Here is a 20,018-nt window from a genome sequence, read left to right as displayed (position 1 = left end):
GACGTTTAATCCCTTAAATGTCCGTGGTTTCTTCGATTTGCCCACCACGGCTAGCTTCAGTCGGTAAGTACCGGTGGCATTGGACCCGACCAGGACCGAAAGCCTTTCCTTGCTTGTCTTTTTTCCCTTGATCTTCTCACCCTGACGGACTTGAGAATTCTGACGGACTTCAGAAAATTCCCGTCTCGTCTGCGTTATATACTTGAGATAGGGTGAGGCCTGTGTCACTAATCAGCTTTGTTAATTTTTCGCGAAAAGGGGCCACACTTGCCGTATCTGCATCACCAGCCTCGCCATGCAGAACCTCGTTAAATAATCCGTGGCGATTCCGGAATCGCCAAAGCCACCCATCACTGCCCTTAAAATCGGTTAAGCCAAGACTGGTAGCAAGTTTAGCAGCAGCTGCGATTAACTCTGTCCCACGCACATTCACTCCACTGGACCGTTGTTGAACGTACCACTTCAAAGCTGCTGCGTCCAAAGATTGTTTCTTACCCATCTTCATATGTTTTCTGTTGCTCACTTTACCACCCTTGGAAGACGCCGCATCAACACAATAAGACGTAGCGTATTTCAACAGCTTGTCCTTGCTCTTCTTAATGTCTGAGACTGTTTGTTTTTTGACACCATACTGATCGCAAACACTCGCAACGCTGGCCCCTTTTTCAAGCTTTTTGATCAGTTCTAGTTTCTGCATCACCGACAAGTTCACACGTTTACGTTTTTCATTTGGCTTAGACATAATGCACCGTACTAAACACAGGCAGGTTCTAACTGATTCTAAGGTGCACCGAATGAAGGCTCTTGCTAACAGAGTACGCTGACAGAGTACGCTGATAGATCACAATACGTATTGTGACGTTGTGAGAGACAGCTTTCTAATCTGGTGAATTCCAAAACAATAAAAACCGTTCTTTTGGTACATTCTTTTACTCATAGATCTGCGCATATTGAGTCCGTTAAATCCGAAGTCCGTTAAATCGAGGGTTGACTGTATGCGTATATCCTACTTTATTTGTTTTGAAACGTTACCGTAAAACTTTTATAATATATTATAATTAGGCTATCAATCGTAATTTTTTGTTGTTCTTTTCTTCAGGCTAGTTTAGTCTTCTAGTGGGGGAACTACAAAACAAATCGGAAAATATCATACTCATTGCCATACCGGCACAATAGCTGAAGAATGCCTCAAAGCGATAATCGTAAGAAATAATTTAGTATGTGGTTATATCTACAGCATTACAGTAGTGTTGCCAAATAAGGAACAAAAACCTCTGAGAAGTTTTGAAGTCCTGGGCTGGGCAGAGCAGAACTCTGACTCCTGACAACGCATGTCACAAAACTATGCTCTTTGATTGTAGCCATGCAACCTGTGGTAGATATAGCCACTTTGAATAATTTAACATTATTTAGCCTAAATATAAGTTTCTGATTTTCATTCACCTTTAATTTACTTGAAAAACACTTAATTAATTGCATTATTCCAGTGGTTTGAAAAACTGTGACTCAAGTGTGGCATTTTTATCAACTTCTACTGACATTTCACTTAAGCTATTTAACCCAATGCTGGGCAAACTGCGGCTCGTCAACATAAATTTTCTGGCTCTTGTATTGAATCGTAATATTACAAAAAATTAAGATTATACCTTATAAACATGCTATCTCGCGAATTCAACCAAGCAGTGGCGTACCTAGGGTATGGCAGGCATGGCTCGAGACATGGGCGACACATTGATAGGGGCGTGAAAATCGGTTGGTAAAGATTAAAATTTGTTGCTTACACTTACTTCAAAATCTAATTTGCACCCAATACAATACAAAGATCAAAACGGAGTCTCTCTTTTACTGTAGCCATTGTTAAACAATAGAATTGTGACGTTGCAAAAGCAACATTGTGCCTCTCCTGGTTCATTTTGCGTTCAGTCAGCAACAATTGGAAGTTTAGTAAATCCGCTAAGCAGCGATTAGTTGAAGCTTAGAAGTAGCACCAGAATTTACTTATTTATTTTTATCATCATCATCATAATCCATCGTCGGTTTGTTCCCCACTAGTGGGGGTGGCCGATTGTTTCCGCGCAGCTATTGTTTTAATCCCTTTTCTCCATTTCACCCTGTCCCTTGCATCTTCCTCCTTCAGTCCAACTTTTTTAAATTCATCCTTCACTTGTTGTTTCCACGTTCTTCTTGGACGACCGCGTTTCCTCTTCCCATCCACCTTTAGATCTAGTGCCTTTCTAAGAAAACTTCCTTCCTCCCTCCTTATCACATGTCCATACCATCTTACTCCATTTGCCCTTGCCAGTTGGTCTATGGTCTCTCTCATCTCTAGCATATCCAACAATTCTTCAGTCCTTTTTTCCCTTCTCGTTTTCACCCCACACATTGCTCTCACCATTGACCTTTCCGTTCTTCTCAGGATTGCCAGTTCACTCTCTCTCAATATCCATGTCTCGCTACCATATAGCATTGCAGGCCGCACACAGCTCCGATATACTTTCCCTTTCATCCTTAGTGAGAATTTTCTGCCATACAACATTTCCCCACATTCCCTGAACTTTGCCCAGCCCAATCTTGCCCTTGTTGTCACCGCTGCTTCACATCCACCACTTCCATTTATCCGATCACCCAGATAACAGAAGTCTGTCACTGTTTCTATGCCATGGCAGAACTCATCATCATTTATAAGAATTATAATCCGCTAAGCAGCGATTAGTTGAAGCTTAGAAGTAGCACCAGAATTTACTTATTTATTTTTGTTGCTTACACTTTTGTAAAATCAAAGCAACGTGCAACCTTAACAAATGAACGCTTGAAAGAATTAATTCGCACAGCAACAACTTATCGTCCAAATTTTCAGAGTTTAGCGAGTCAAGTACAAAACTGATATGGATAAACAATCATTGTGTTTTTATTGCTGTTATGTTATTTTGCGTCAACTGATTTTGTGGCTCGTCGGGGTTTATATGGTTTATCAGAAGAAGTGGCTGATAAACGTTATCCACAAGCGGCTCTTTCTTTGAACAACTTTGCCCACCCATGATCTAACCTAATTCTTTTGGCAAAGGCGATAGTTACCATATATGGAAGCCATAGCCTCTGACCTTAAATGTGCAATTAAGATTGTGTGCAATTTCGATCCCAACATGACCTGATCTTTTATATATAAATAAAAATTTCAGCTTGAGAAATTCTTAAATTTAAACATTATTGAAGAAGCATAGGAAAAAATCTTTATGCAGAAAACACAGTATGATATGATAATTTTATTTGGTATGAATACCTGTTGTTATAACATGTAGTATATACAGTAGAATTAAGAAGCACTCAGCGGGAAGTACAGCAAACACAGTTATCAAAAAGTGATTATTATTTCAACTAAGTGTTTTATAATACGGTACTGAAAAAGAAACAACACTCGAGCAATGTCAAATTAACATTAGACATGGCTTAAGTCAGAAGTATGATGCTGTTAAGTTTGTTTGTGTTATTTGTTAAGGAATGAGCAAGTAATTACCAATTATTATACCATATTATTTATCAACATTGTCATGTACAGCGGTCAGGAACATAGTTTGTGCTATGGATGTGGCATTATATAAATGTTATTATTATTATTAATCCCACTAAACATTCCCACAATCAATCAATATTGTCCTGCATTGATGTATTTTTAGAAGGAAGAACAGAAGTGTATTATCAAGTTACTCGAAGTATCAAAATGCCTGACTGGATTGAGTTTGCTCGTGGTGAAAACTGGTTAGGTCTTCCGTCAAACATTATAGATGATATTCAGCATGATTACAGCAATCATATATCGGAACAAAAGTTTCAGATGCTAGTTTGCTGGGAACAAAGGAAAGGTAAATTTACAGTTTGTGCTGTGAGCATCGTCACTTTTGAGTAAAAAAATCATGCTGATTAATATTTTAAACACTGGCTGTTTTAAACCTCTATCAATTTTCTGCATTTCTTCTTCTTGACTATTAATACACTACATTATGTCCGGTAGATGTTTCTGGTATTGTGTTATGAAAAAAGTATATATACAGTTTGATACAATGTTGGACAAAGACTATCTGATTGTCAGTTGGAATCATAAAGCTGCATAAAATGTATATTCACACGTTTCCCAACAAAGAATTGACAGGCTATAGGCTATGAGGAATATTATAAAATTTCAATATAGAAGTAATTTTACTGTAAAGACATATACCGTATATACAATAACTATTACTAAATAATGTCACATTGCATTATGTTATGGTGTTTCAACTATTTAGTGTGTTTTGATTTGTGTCGAGTTGCCCCTGTGTCATGGTTAAGCTCAGTTGTTGAAGCGCCCGACTTTGTACACAAAGAAACCTTAAGATCATGTGGCACTAGTTTGGCTCATGGAGTGTATGCTTGAGCAATGCATTTCACGACTGCTGTCCATGCAGTGGCACCTGGTGAAAGAAATAATTCACAGACAACAGTTATGCTTTAACAAGTGGAAACCAGTTATGCATTGCTTTAACAAGTGGAAACTTCACTCTGCCAATCTGGATAACCAGCGCTGTGTCAAAATCCTTTACAAGTATGCAAAACTTCCAGGAATACCGTAATCTATCAGAGGCATTTGTCAGTCTTAGGATGAAGATTTTTACAACCAACCAATGAAAGCTAAATCTATTGGATCTCTAAAACTTTTGAGTATTAATTTATACAGTACAAATATTGTATTCAATGCCGAATGTTGTATTGTATTGTCTTTCCGTCCTTAATAGATGTTTTTACATTTAGGCCGAAGCGCAACTCCACAACATTTAAAAGATATGGCGCATAGGTTTTTGGAAAGACAAAGAGACACTATAACTACAACGGATTCTCGTGCTCCTCAACAATCATTACCTCAACCAATTCCATCGACTAATCAGCCAGCCAGACCAACTCCATTGGACCGGTAATTAAATCTTGGCTTAAAAATAAAATACCGTAGGTGTTTAAAATAGAACATATATCTTGCATGAAGCACTGATGGTCTCTGAATCATATTTGAAAACAAAATTCATTTGGTACTGCAGTGCATAGTGCATGTAACTGAGCATTTTAAAATAAACTTTTGTATAAATTGCTTTAAGCATTATTGTTGCTATTGTTATTTGATGTCTGGTAGTTTGCCGTATGCACAACTGTTTGCATTAATGTACAAAAAGTATAAGCAGTTTTTTGCTAAACCATTCATTGACGATTATTTGTTGCGAGACGTGGTTATTTTTTATTGGGTCTGCTACTATTGGGGGAATCCGATTCGGAGAAATCCCTATTCGGAGACAGCCTTTTTGGAGCATTGTAAAATCACAGCAGCATATGCACTGTATATTGAAAGAAATTAGCTTACAATAGAGAAATAAATGAGTGATCACTGATCAGTTGATCACCCAATTTAAAAGTTAGTTTTAACAATCTTGCTTTCTGTTGCTTAACATTAAGATTACAAGGTGTTTTCATAGCCTACCTGATATGCGCAAAAGATGTTCAAAGAGCATTTGATGTGCTCTAAATCCTAGATGTTTTAACTTTATAGCCATTTTTTCATAACAAACTTAGTTAAATTACTGGTGTTTTCTATGTTGATTATTTTGGTTTTTGCAAAACTTACAACAACCAAATTTGGTAAAAGTATTATACTTCAATAGCTTTATTTCAAAAAAAAAAATTTTTTTTTGTACCTTTTTCACAACGTTCCAAAATATTCCCCCAAAGTTAGCGTATCTAAAATAAATTAAGAAAAACTTAAAAATGAAATTACCATTTGAAGTGTTCATCTTAGCATAATTTGAAGTGCAAAAATGAACTCCTTAGGTTTTAAATTGGTGAAATGCATGTTTTTATTGTGAAAATCATTCAAGGTAACGAGTTATTGCCAAAAAATGAAGGCGCAAAATGAGAAAATGGCTGTGCTCAGCTCCCAAAATCCTACTAGTGGTCGAAAATTCAAAGTGCTCTATCTCGGCCCCAATGAAGATATTCCAAAATTTTTTTTTGCTTGTTTCATCATTTTTTAGTACCATATATATATAATGTACAAAATATCTCAAAATAAGCAAAATCTGTGACTAGTGGTTACAAGGGGTGTTTCACCGTGTTTGATTATGGAATTACCCTTAAACTATTTCACCATTTTCTTGGTAAGATGTGTCTCATGTAAAGACATTTTGACAATTACTTACTGATTGCACATACTCGGTTACTTGTCCAGAGTTGCGTCTTGCAAGCCCGCTTTTGCTGCCAAGTGTCTCTAGACATTGAACTGATGAAAAAAAGCGTTTTTTGGTGGCTGTGGCATGGCAAATTGTATGAATGCTGTAATGAGAAATGTCATGAATCATGAAAGTTTAACTAACTTATATTTTTAGAGATACACTCAAGTTTCGGCAATTGCTGATGAAAGTGTCAAATAAACTCACCCCAGAAAACGTTTCCTCGTTGCAAAATATGTTTCAACTTACAGGAAGGTTTGTAGACTGACTGGTTTACCTTACAAAGGATTACCTGAAATTTGCGATGTTAGGCTACTCTGCAAGGGTACCGGTATGAAAAAGCTTTTGTATACTTTGTGCAAATAAAACTGGTGCACAGATAAGTTTAGATATACGATTAGAAATGCGGCCATCCACACAATCTGATTGTGGCTATGCGATAACCGCTAAAAAAATAATTAGTACCGGTACAAGTATTAGTCTTAAAATCACTTATATATTTGTGATGGCTCACCTTCAAATCAGGTAAAAGATTTATCCAAATCTTTAATGACCCATTTTTTTAACTAACAAATACTTTTACTCAATAAAAATATCCTAAATGATCAAGTACACACTAGCCCAGGGGTTCTCAACAGTGGCCCTCGGCCCCTCAAGGGGGCCATAGAGCGTTCTCTGGGAGGCCACGATAAAAAGGCTTCATTAATGAATTACAACATGTATTAATTGACAGAAACGTAGAATTGTGACACGAAAAGCACTCATGTAGGTGTTAGTATCCGTATAGCTAGCTGAAAGCTTGTTTTTTCGTCGTATGTTCTATTCAGGGGTGGGCAAACTTTTTGTACTGAGGGCCACATTTGAAAAATTTTGCAGCGGGGGGCCGCACACTCTCATTACAAAGTAGGAAAGTTTACCCGGTGTGTAAATAAACGCATATATTCATATTAAACACAATTTTTGTATTTCACACTCAGTTACGTTTAAAGCTATGCAATCATCATCACAAAAGGTAATGAGACTTGTGCAACTGTTCAGACTTTTTCACAATCTTCTTCAAATTGGGAGCAAGTTTGCTGGTAGATATCCTCATAACATCATGCAAGTTGGTGTCTGTCAGCAAAGACCTGTTCTTCGACTTGTTTATTTTTAACAAGAAAATGCTTATTCGCATATGTATGTGGAATTGTGGATCCAAACAGTGTCAAAAACTTAGCAGCAAAGTTTTTTAAGTTTGGAAACAAATCGTAAGACAATGACTTGTAAAAGTCAGGCAGTGAATCAGGCAATTATTTTTTAACAAAAATCCTGTCGAAGTAGAAAACATTAAACTGTGCGTCTCAAATAACAATGAAAAGCTATTTGGAGGAAAGTAGGAGTAGGCTACTGGTAGGCCTACGGTAGCCACTACCGTGTTTGTATTTCATGATCAAACAATTGAATCAAACAATGCGTGAGAGCATGTTGCAATACATGCGCGACTGACGTGTGTGTATTTACGCACTGAATGTGAAGAGAAAAACACACTCGTAAATGAATAATATTTTGTCATGTAACCTGTTTAATTAAAACAATAAGTGATAAGTAGGAGTTTCTGCAAGTGCCGGCGGGCCGCATAAAATGGTCTCGCGGGCCGCATGCGGCCCGCGGGCCGTAGTTTGCCCACCCCTGTCTATCTCACTGCATGTTACATCATCCTTTGTGATTGTAACGTTAACAATCAATATTGGTGTAGTCTATTACGAAAAAGGAAGCAAGTTTCGCACTGAACTTACTGTTAAAGTATAAATTATTTACTCACTCGTTAACTGTTTTCATTGATTTCGTTTCGTTCGTTGTTCTTTAAACAAATATAATATTATACATTTTTATTTCACTCAAGGGGGCCACGCTCTTTTAGAGCCACAGTCTGGGGGGCCATGACTCAGAAAAGGTTGAGAACCACTGCACTAGCCTATTGTACAAATTAGTACATTAAAATGTTTATAAACATTAATTTGTTTTAACATTGCATAGTAAAAATCTGCTGTAAATTGTATTATATTACTTATACTTTTAGACAATTTACCAAATCAGATATAATCTTTTATCTAGAAGACAATGAGTATTTGGGAACATCAGCAGCAGGTTTGAAAATAACTGAGAATTTCTATAAACTTTGGCTTTTCTGCGAATGTTTTTTCAACAGTTTCTTAACTTTTTCTCTTTTTTTTTAATGTTTATCGGTGTTTAGAATTTTCCAAATGAACATCCACATCGGTTTACATTTGTTATGTTTCGTATACAGGCCCGGTAGTTAAAGATTTAGATTTAGCGGACGGGAAGGCAAGGAAGCCAATCTTCATGTCCACCTTCAGACATGCTTTTAAGTGTCTTGCTAAATACACAGCCGCATGTTCTTGGGCGGTATCGAACACTCGAACAGGCGCCCTTTCGACCGTCGAGCAGGAGCTCTCACCACTCCACCATGCAGCCGACATTAGTCATGTGATCTCCATAATGCCAACTACACGTAAAGTTCTAAGACTAATAACAAGCTATAATGGGCCACTTAACAAAGCAAAGTCTTTTTGCAGTTTTCATTCACTCAGCACCTTGGCCTAAATGTGTAAATAAATGAAGTAATATCTGCACAGTCTGCTTGTATGCTCGCATGACAAGTCAGCTCATAGAAAATCTCACATTTAAAGTATATTCTCCTTAGACGACTATCGGTACCAGAATTTTTCAATCGTGGAGAACATTCACCTGAAGTTTTTTTTTCCCGGTATTTGGTGTAACACTTTTCAAAGCATGTTTATGTTTTGCAGACAAACTAACTGAGCTTCGGCATTACATGGACAGCTTGGACAGAAATGATCTTTGTGAAATAATCGATCGAGACAGACGTTCTTTGCCAACTGACGTAGTTGACGCTCAGCCGGCTCCCAGGGAAACTGGTAACTTTTTTCAATTTTCACTGTTGTTGTACACATGGTTATAACGACACCTAATCCAAATTTTGTTACTATTTACTACGAAACTTGATGTTTATGGAAGATCATAAACAGACATAACTCAGCAAGTTATGTCTGAGTTATGTCTGTTTATGGTTTAAAAGAGTTACCTCTCTACCCAAATTGTATTTATGGAAGATCATTACCAATACAGTAGGTATGCATAATGTAATCAACTAATCATAAGCCAAGCTATATTATCTCGAACTAGAACCCACTATAGTAAAAAAGAAGAGTTCTACATCCAGAGGGAAGTCATGGCTCTTGCTACCAGTTCTTCTAGTTGTACCCGCCGCTGTCTACTCAGCTAGAATCGTTTGGACACACTGGGAGTTAAATTTACAAACGCGGAAACTAATTCGATTCCTGGATCATTGAAACCAGTTCTCTATCATATAAACTTGGAAGTAATACGTTTTAATCTTTCTCAAATCTTGCAAGTGACCAGCGTTATCATTTATTATTTGATTTTTCATGGTCGGTTTGTGAAGGCGCTTGTCCACTGTTTGAAAAGACGTGCTGGAAGATAAAAGTTGATTTCCTTGCCTTTCTAAAAGTTTTCGCACAAAATATCTCCATTACAAGTTACAACACTTTAAATTCATCTTTTTATCCGAGTTATCCAACTAATCAAAAATGCCTTTTGATTGGACAATTCGTTTTTTTACAGAAACAGAAAATGTCGAAACGCTTGAAGGACAGTTCGAAGAAGACGAGGCGGTGGCTTCATTGTCAAGTACTCCTTCTGGTGGTGAGCATCATCTCATGAACGCGATCACGAACTTTTTATTGGGGGGCATCCCATGTGTGTAACGGTGGAGTTGCGAAGCGGATAAGGCACTCACTTTCCAATCACGTGATTCGAGTTCGACTCCCAGCTTAAGCTAGTTGTTGAAAATAAAAAACGTTCACGTCTAGTCGTCCACCCAGGATGTAATAAATTGGGTGGGTGTAGTTGCTGAAGGAAAGGCGGCCGACAGAAAGCAACTGGCTACCTTATTCTGGTTAATGCCGAAGGCGGAGTATACCGACAACCTTGTCTTATTCTCTGAAACTTATATTTAAGTATGGGAGGACTACGTTTACGTTCTCATGTATATATTTTATTCATTTAGCGTCCTAAATGGTACTAATCGAAAGTGTGATCATTTGATTAATAAATTATTTGCCTTAAATGCAAATAATGCAATTCGACTTGCACAACGTACACGTGCAAACGTTGTTGAAAATATTTAACGTGCTTTGTGCTGTATATTTAGAACTAACTCCTGCTGAAGCTATGGTTCAAGATTTAGCAAAGCAATTTCAAAAAGGAGGGTCGTTGCAGGATACAAATACACCTAGTGAGTTATGATGAGAGTCACCGTATTTACCTGATTTTAATCGGCTAAGTATTTCATGTATTTTTTACTAGACTACCTGCACCACCACTACATGGAATATGGGTTTAAAATTAAATATTGAATTAACAGCATCATTATGCAGATAAACAACGTCAAATTAAATGGCATTGTTCCAACTAAGACAAACAACCAACGTTGGAGAGCTTGAAATATTAGAAAAGATGAGAAAATAAAATATCGACTAAGAAAACAAAAAACTGATGAAATTGAAATCGTCGTCGTTTAGTTGAAATAAAGTGTATAAACACTGAACAGAAAATATCAGGCTGAGCATTGTTTGTGCTGGTATGGAGGTAATTGTTTTTCTTAAATTTTTGGTTGATTGTTGTGTAAAAATATCGGTTTACTACTAACAAATAACCTTGAAAATGTTTGTTCAAACACATTTTTTTGTGAAAATAGCGTTTCAGATTACGCTGGAGGGGTTTCTTTTTTTTTGCCAAAATACTGATGTTAAGATATTGCATTGATTGCATCTCAACCATTGTAATACTTCTTTTTTGCTATTTTTTTTAGATTTTAAATTTGTTATATGAATTTGAACTTTTTCAACCTGGTTTTTTATATTTGAGCATTTGAAAAATTCCGATTTCTTTTGAAATTTGTACATCATAATCCATCGTCGGTTTGTTCCCCACTAGTGGGGGTGGCCGATTGTTTCCGCGCAGCAATTGTCTTAATCCCTTTTCTCCATTTCACCCTGTCCCTTGCATCTTCCTCCTTCAGTCCGACTTTTTTAAACTCATCCTTCACTTGTTGTTTCCACGTTCTTCTTGGACGACCGCGTTTCCTCTTCCCATCCACCTTTAGATCTAGTGCCTTTCTAAGAAAACTTCCTTCCTCCCTCCTTATCACATATCCATACCATCTTACTCCATTTGCCCTTGCCAGTTGGTCTATGGTCATTGGTCTCTCTCATCTCTAGCATATCCAACAATTCTTCAGTCCTTTTTTCCCTTCTCGTTTTCACCCCACACATTGCTCTCACCATTGACCTTTCCGTTCTTCTCAGGATTGCCAGTTCACTCTCTCTCAATACCCATGTCTCGCTACCATATAGCATTGCAGGCCGCACACAGCTCCGATATACTTTTCCTTTCATCCTTAGTGAAAATTTTCTGCCATACAACCTTTCCCCACATTCCCTGAACTTTGCCCAGCCCAATCTTGCCCTTGTTGTCACCGCTGCTTCACATCCACCACTTCCATTTATCCGATCACCCAGATAACAGAAGTCTGTCACTGTTTCGATGCCATGGCAGAACTCATCATCATGGCCTTTCACTTCATTCCTTCCTTTACTGCATTTCCCATAAACAAAACATTTCGCCAATCTTGTTGCGGCTCTCTTGACATTAGCACATCTTGCATGTACCCACTTTCCACATTCCTTGCATTGCATTGAATTTCTCATCACTCTCTTGCCACATATTCCACAGGGATCTACTTTGCTGTCAAAAACTGTTTCTTTTGCTCCACTCACCATCACTTTTGTTTTTTCAAGATTCACCTTCATACCCTTGGTTTCAAATGCTTCTTTCCATTTCTCAAACTTTCTCTCCATTCCCTCCATACTATTACTTGTCAAGACCAGGTCGTCTGCATACAAAATTTCACTCAATAAGCCCTCCCTCACTCCTTCAGTTACAACGTCAACCAAAATAGCAAATATCAGAGGTGACAAAACTGATCCCTGGTGTACACCAACCTTCACAGAAAACTCGTTTGAATAATTTGATCCAACTCTCACTTTTGTTCATTGTACAATTTTCGTAAATTCTGGTGGATACTGGAATTTAGAATAGCAGTTGCCATCCCTGAATTTGGAAGCCTTACACGATGGCGTATATCAGTAAAAACAAGAACTAGAACTAGCAGTACATGAAACTTTAATGGCGACGAAGTAAAAGTTACCTTGATTCTAATGGTGTAATGTTTTAATAAAACTGATTGCAAGCTTTCAGGAAAGCGTTTCGTTTCAAAACAGCTGTGAGCAAAACTCGTGTAAACTTTAAAAAAAATTGCTAATAGGTATATATTGAAAAAGAAAGAATAATTAATGTTGTTGTTTTGAAATGTTGATCGATTTGTCTTTAAACAGGTGGCCAAGCCTCAGTTGCATCAACACTCCAAGGTATTGCACCCCTAGGTACTGCACAGGGTCAACAGGTTCATATCAATTATATTGTAAACAATTATAATACTTCGGCCACTAATCCTGGAAATCCACAAGCCTTTTCGAACCAACTGCCCGGTGAAACCAGAGGTAAGAAAACAGGGATGCAACCCAGTTCGTACCATGAACAGTTCGGACCGTCAGTTCGTACCTTGAAAAGATCGAGAGAAAAAATTAAAAAAAACCGAAGTCGCTGATCGCAGTGTCCGCAATCATTTTTCCGCAGTTTCCGCTAACCCTAATTCTAACCATAGAGTAATCTATGCTCTAACCGTAACCCTCGCTGATCGCAGTTTCCACAAACATTTTTACGCAGTTTCCGCTAACCTTTACCCTGACTATAGAGTAATCTATGCTCTTAACTCTCGCTGATCGCAGTTTCTGCAAACATTTTTCCGCAGTTTCCGCTTACCCTAACTCTAACGGTAACGCCTAGAACATCACACAACTAAGGTGAAAGAGCCATGTCCATTAAGTCCTGTCTTTGTCATGAGTTACCAAGGGGGGTGGGGGGGACTTATATACCAGTCCCAGGTATACAAGTTCTCTCACTTTCGCAAACCATCATTTTTTCCCGATTAGTTTTCTTTTTTCAATTTTTCTTTCGCCTGAGTTGTGTGATGTTCTAGGTTTTTCCAACTCTAACCTTAGAGTAATCTATGCTCTAACCCTCGCTGATCGCAGTTTTCGCAAACATTTTTCCGCAGTTTTGCAGTTTCCGCTAACCCTAACCCTCGAGTTTGTTTCAAATTGTTTGGGGAAACTCCGATCAGCGACTTCGGCTTTGTGCTATTAAATTGCGATCAGCGACTTCGGCTTTTTTAATTTTTTCTCTCGATCTTTTCAGGGTACGAACTAGCTGTACGAATGGTTCAAGGTACGAACTAGGTTGTACGCAGAAAACAGTGAATGTTTTTTTTTTTTTTTTGGAGATGTCAATTAATTTTTATGTGTAACATTTTGTTGCTGTGTCTGTGAAAAATAAGAGAACAATAGGATCGCTAAGCTGTATAACACTGCTCTGAAAGTTAAAGACGATCGGAAACACATTTCTCCAATCTACGCCTTTTTTTATGTGAGACCTGGGCAACAGAAAAAGAAGATTGGCGAATAACCGCAAACATAGAAAATAGTCAGTTATTGAAAAAACATTATCATTGAAATCGCAATTTTTATCACGCTGTTAATGAAAAATATTCATACTGGTCTAGTCTATCTTGCAAGGATAATACTATGTTCCCAGCGAAAAGAAAATGGGGATGCGGCAGTCAAGCAAACCACCATTGTACAGCATTAGGCAAGCGTTTTTGTTGAAGTACATTAACAACTTGTTTTGATGTCATATGCAGCTGTGGATGCTGTCGATATTGATGTGAAAGATATGTGCAATTATTCTGGCTTGGATGTTTCTGTCACTCCATCCACGAAAGATTTTTTTGAAAGCCGCAAGAACGACAGCGAAGTAAGCGACAGTTACATGGTTGGAATAAGACTAATAACTAACAATAAAAATAGATAACAGTAACTAATAATAGAAGAAGTTGAATTTAAGGTCAGATACCTTCTTGGGTAGGCTATGCAGTATGCAAGCTAAACTATTTGTAAAATCATATAGCCTACATCCAACAGACGTATACGCTTTGCGTTACTCTCAATGCTTTAAAATGCAGTTCGAACAATTTTTTTCGCAGCCGAACACATTGCGTTACCAGTTGGTTTTCTGAATTCCAAGAAAAACGACATGAATCAAGACATTCTGACTTAAAACGAGACAATTAACGCGGGCGACCTGTCGCAGGGACATTTTACGCAGAGACTATTTAATACGAATTCTATCGTAGCTTGCAAATGTGTAGATATATTTGTTACCAGTGTTGAAATCACGTCACAATTGTTTTCAATAGACACTTGTTGCAAACGCAAAAGTTGTGACGCAAAAGTTATCCAATTATTTTTAAACAAGGCAATATTACTAACAAACATAAAATAGAATGCGTTGATGATGTAGCCTTTTTTGTGTGTGCGTTGCTTGCGTTTTCTTGTTTCAAATACGTGGGATAACTTTTGCATCACAGCAAGTGTCTGGTGCAGCATTTTTTAATCGGTGCACCACAGCGCATTGGTGCGCCGTGGAAGGTCGCCGGGTGCGCTGCAGGGAAATTGAAAAAAATATTTTGTGACTTGAAATTAAATTAAACCTGTAACTTATTATTTTTGGAATTAGGGATAGAAAGTATGTGTTCTCTGAACCTGAGTCGATGAAATGGGTAGTTTTTTGTCAGAACAAAAATTTTTCAACCAAAAGTTGTGCTGTGTGTTAGTTAGCTTGAAATTGTTACAATATAAATGCTTTATTTCTTATGAAAGTTTTTGCTTTCATTTTTGGCTTATCTCAATGAGCATATGGTACTTTAAAGATAATGCAACGGTGATGCCTATGAAATAAAAAACTTGCAAGCAATTCAAGCGAAATACGGGTAGCCTGTACCCAAAAAAATGTTTGCGTTTGCTTTGTGCACCACCACATTTTCAGAGGTCTGCAAGGTCACCGTGAGGTTAAAAAGGTTAAAAAACGCTGGACTTTAGTGAATGAGAAATGAAATTGTGATGATAATGAAACATCGGTAAGCAAAAGTATTTGTATATAAGGTAAGATATGCTCAATAAATGAAGTATAATCCGCGTCGAATAGTCTCGCCCGTTTGATTTGACTCGACGAGGTTTGTGACCCACTGCTGCCTACTCAAGACTGGGCATTTTTCCTTTAGGCCAGAAGTGGCGAATATTTTGGACTGAATAGGCACACATGAGACCTTAATTTGAAATAATACTAAGTTGGGACATCGGTAATACCAAAGGGAAACTTGCTGTTCACACTTCTTCACAAAGTTAATAACACAGGACAACTCACAACAGCGCTGCGACGATTCTTTCTACCTGATTGATCATATTAAATGTCCTTGGTTCTCAATCATTTACACCAAAGGTTACCACTGATAAAACTCTTTGTTTGCTATGAAAATTGAACAGTACAATACAACAGCTTTTGTTACATGCCGAGGATGAACTGGTCAAAGTAAACACTAAGGATTTCCATTAACTGGAATTAGGTACCGTACGTGGGATGTATGACATGACATCACATACATCTGCCATGGCATTAGTGTACTACACTCTTTATGAAAGACAAATGCTTAGTCATTGTTAATGCTACAATTACATACGCTATAGTTACTGGACGCAATGCAGAAGATTATTTGAAGACGCCAACTTTCCCCAACTTAATTACTTTCTGTCATAGAAAAAGCGACTCACACACCAACGCTAAAATTTCTAGAAATTCAAAGAAAATGAAGGTGTGTACCAGCAAACATCTATAAGATTGGCCCATGATAGCCTACAAGAGAAGAATCCACAGAGGATACAAACTGATATGAATAAATCAACAAGTGAATAAAGAAATAACAGTAACCTTTCAAGTACACGTAGCTCCACACAAAGTGAATTTTTCATAACTTTTAACTCGTTTTTATTTTTTTAAAAGTAATGTCTCAAAAGACAATATCTTCTTAAAAAGACATTAATCTTTTTAGACATTTCTTTTAAAGAAATAAAAACGGGTCAAAAGTCATGTAAATTTCACTTTGTGTGGAGGTACATGTACTTGAGAGGTTACTGTTAATTTTTTATTAATTAAAATTCCTATTGGAATTACAGACGATTGCATCATGTTTCAGGTTTACAGTGTCAAGTCCAATCCGAAAGGAAATGTTTTAATACTCAATAACATAGATTTCCCTACCTGGGATGCTAAATACAAAAGAAGTGGTGCATTAAAGGATCGTGTGTTGTTAGCGAAGTTGTTTGGCAATGACGGTTTGGGATTAAATGTCAACGTCGAAGAAAACAAAACTGCAGAAGTTAGTTGTGTAAATAATTTAAGACACATTGTTTAATTCTTATTGTGCGACCTTATATACTACATGTTATATTCTTGTTGGATTTTTTTTTAGTGTTAAAACATATAGCAACGAGCAATATTCGTCTGGTTTTGCACAGTTTTGGAACAGGAACTGATAAACGTATTAAATTGGTCTATTTATTTTGTTCAAAAAGTGGTCAATATTCATTTTCTCTCATATTTACAGCGAATGTGGAATTTACTGGAAAAGTTTTCAAAAGACGAATGCCACGCCAATTCGGACATGTCCGTTGTGATTATAATGTCCCACGGAAACTTTGGTAAAGAATTGTTTGATTTAAAGTCTTGATCGTTTTTGTTTTCTTTCTACGAGCCATAAACTTTATTTTTACCTACATTCTCAAACACGTAAACTAAACTAAATGATTTTTGCTTGTCTAGCATTCGATCTTTCCTATGGCTAAATTGACGAAGTCTGAGCTCCTTGGAAGAAAAATGACAAAATCGAACAATGATGGTTCAATTCTTAATGTGAGCGGTTGAGCGGCTAACATTAGTGGCATTTATCTGTACCTGATGGGTTGCGTAGTTTTTTCTCTTCATTTTGCTTCAAGGAAGCCTGGTCTTTATCCCCAAAGATCATGGTAAACCAATCGTCTGCAGCGACTCCTTCATTTTTCTCTATTGTTGGCATCTTGAATTTTTAGGTTTCTTTTTGTCAGGTCATCCTTCACGGTGTCTTTTCATGTTTTCTTTAATTTTTCTGTACTCATTTTTTCTGTCATTACCTTAATCCAAACTCTGTCAAATTTCTGTCAACAAAAATTCAGTTGGATGGTAATTGGACAGTTTTAGGTGTCCACGTTAGCAGTTGTGGAAGTGTGCACGTGTCACTAGTAGGGATGTTGAAAAACGTTTTTGTTTATCGTTTTATTTTTGTGCTTTTTTGTTTTTTATACCATTTCTAATTGTTTCCTACATTGTTTCAAGTAACAACTGGTTTCATTAATCACAATAAAGAATTGCAAAAGAAACTGTTGTACTGGAGCTGCTGAATATCTTATTATACACTAGTTTACTGTAGTTTTGATGTGGTTGTTTAAGTCAGAAGTGTGGCCATATACTAAGCAAGTGGTATCGTTGAACCACCCAACCTCGTGCTAACAATGATAAGGATGAGGACTGTTCAGATGATGAATCTTGGAAAATGTTGTCCTTGTAGTGACCATGTAAACAGTCAACTTCGTTTGTTGTTGGTCTTAATTTCTTTATTACCATCGGTAGTTTGTTTATTCCTTTCAGTCATATTTTTTTCATTGTATATATTATGTTAATAAAGCTTTGGTAGAGAGTTTGAAATAAAACATAGTAACTTTAGCGGGTTTAGCATACTTTATTTTACACAAAATATAACTTATGTTGAAATATATATTATGTTGAGTGCCAGTAAATGCACTTTAAAATCTAATTGATGAATCTACAGTTTACGGTAGGCTAGTCGACTGATAGGCTATAGGTTAATTTACCATTGTATTGATTGTTTCCGGAATGGCCCGTTTCGGTGAGTCCGCTTCGGTGAGTCCGATTCCCATGCGGTGATTTTTTGAATTTTTTTTTTAAATTATTGGGTACCGTAGCCTAATTATCATTGCCCTTTTAGGGTTAGGGGTTAGGGCAGTGGTTCCCAACCTTTTTGTTGTCACGGACCCCTTTAGACATATTATTATTTCTGCGGACCCCTACCTAAGTTTTGCCTGAAACTCAATTAACATACTATTAAGTATTGTAATAATTATGCTACTCAACTACTGTACTTTGTCATATTGCATTGCCGCTATGACTCCTGCGGTAAATATGAGATTAAACAGTTGCTCAAATAAGAAAATGAATGAATTGTTCAAAAAATGTCAGCAGTATTTGAATGTCAAGATGACCCAAAGTGCCATGCCGAAACTTTTTCAACGTACGCAAATTTAATGAGGGCTGGTGTTGCCTTTCCTAAACTAAACGACTGAACTGTGGTTGAGTTTTTGACAATGCAACACGCATGTCATCTTCAACGTTCAGGCGATTTCGATGTTTAGTTTTTATTGTAACAAGATCTGAGAATCCTGCCTCGCAAAGGTAAGTGGTTATTAGTGGTTATGAATGGTAACAAAACAATAATCGCCTGCTTTGTCAAGAATGGGTACGTTTACAGCTGTGAGCACCAAAATTCTTCCACAGTTTTTGAATGAAATTCAATGCGTAATAACTCTTTTGATCTCAAATCAATTAGGTCATCTTTACTGAGATCGTCATCGCTAATATTGTTCAAGTCAAAAAGAAAAGGATTTCGAATCCATGTTTCAACTCCGTTCGGCAGGTGGTCTTAAATTAAAATAACGTTGAAATGAGATTTGCTGGGTTTCCAAGTGTGCGCAAAATTTTTCTTTCATAGAGATCAAAAGAGTACATTCTCTTTGAGTTTCATCCATCAAGATAAGATCTTCTAACGTTGGAACTTTGGCGTAATTACCTGCTTCCAATCTACGTTTCCGAACCGGCAACTTGGCTAAAAACGCTTTCAGTTTTTCAGCTGCATCAATTATTGTCACACCTGGTCCTTGAATGCCACGATTACATTGTTAATATGACCAAAAATATCGGCTAAGTAGGCCATGCCGTATAGAAAACTTTTACTCTCAACAATTTTGAGAGGAGACTTTCTTTGGCTTTCAAAAGAGTTGATACCTCATTTTTTAGCTGCTGCAGTCGTTTTAAAACTTCTCTAGGTAACGAACGTACCTCAGAATGATACAAAAGCACTTCGTAATCTGACCCTACTTCTTGACAGAGCGCTTTAAAAGTACGGTGGTTTACAGCTCTGCTTTTGATGAAATTAACGACTTTCACGCAATTCGTCAGAATTTCTTTGAGACTTGCTGGTAAAGTTTTTGCTGCTAAGGCGTACCTGTGCAAGAAGCAATGGGTCACAACCACACGAGGAGCTTCGTTTTTTACTAAAGCAGCAAATCCGGATTTGTTCCCAAGCATAGCTGGTGCTCCATCCGTGCATATAGAACAAAGTTTTTTTTCCAAATTCATCAAGGTTATCACGGACTCCCAAATGCTTTCTCACGGACCTCCAAGGGGTCCGCGAACCCCAGGTTGGGAACCACTGGGTTAGGGCTTCAGGGTTAGAAACTCACCGAATCGGACTCACCGAATCGGACTCACCGAATAGTACCAGACCCATTATTTCAGAACAGGTATTTCGTGGAAACAAAGATGCAAATT

The 20,018-nt window shown here is 37.3% G+C and overlaps 1 protein-coding gene across 1 annotated transcript in view; it reads left to right on the top strand.

Moving 5' to 3' along the window:
• The first annotated feature begins 1,099 nt into the window (after positions 1-1,099).
• The window catches only part of LOC145785517 (uncharacterized), a 28,520-nt gene continuing 9,601 nt past the window's right edge, over positions 1,100-20,018 (top strand). The window contains exons 1-12 of the mRNA XM_082597174.1: positions 1,100-1,202; positions 3,675-3,860; positions 4,783-4,942; positions 6,399-6,497; positions 8,302-8,369; positions 9,053-9,181; positions 9,909-9,989; positions 10,498-10,581; positions 12,743-12,907; positions 14,167-14,279; positions 16,555-16,737; positions 16,966-17,059. Of these exons, the coding sequence (XP_082453300.1) occupies positions 1,184-1,202; positions 3,675-3,860; positions 4,783-4,942; positions 6,399-6,497; positions 8,302-8,369; positions 9,053-9,181; positions 9,909-9,989; positions 10,498-10,581; positions 12,743-12,907; positions 14,167-14,279; positions 16,555-16,737; positions 16,966-17,059 (1,381 nt within the window). The 5' untranslated portion in view covers positions 1,100-1,183. The remainder of the gene's footprint in view (positions 1,203-3,674; positions 3,861-4,782; positions 4,943-6,398; positions 6,498-8,301; positions 8,370-9,052; positions 9,182-9,908; positions 9,990-10,497; positions 10,582-12,742; positions 12,908-14,166; positions 14,280-16,554; positions 16,738-16,965; positions 17,060-20,018) is intronic.

Source organism: Aplidium turbinatum, chromosome 16 (assembly GCF_918807975.1).
Source record: "Aplidium turbinatum chromosome 16, kaAplTurb1.1, whole genome shotgun sequence".
Taxonomy (NCBI): Eukaryota; Metazoa; Chordata; class Ascidiacea; order Aplousobranchia; family Polyclinidae; genus Aplidium; species Aplidium turbinatum.
Note: the sequence above shows the minus strand (reverse complement) of the source record. Positions and strands in the feature narration are given on the sequence as shown.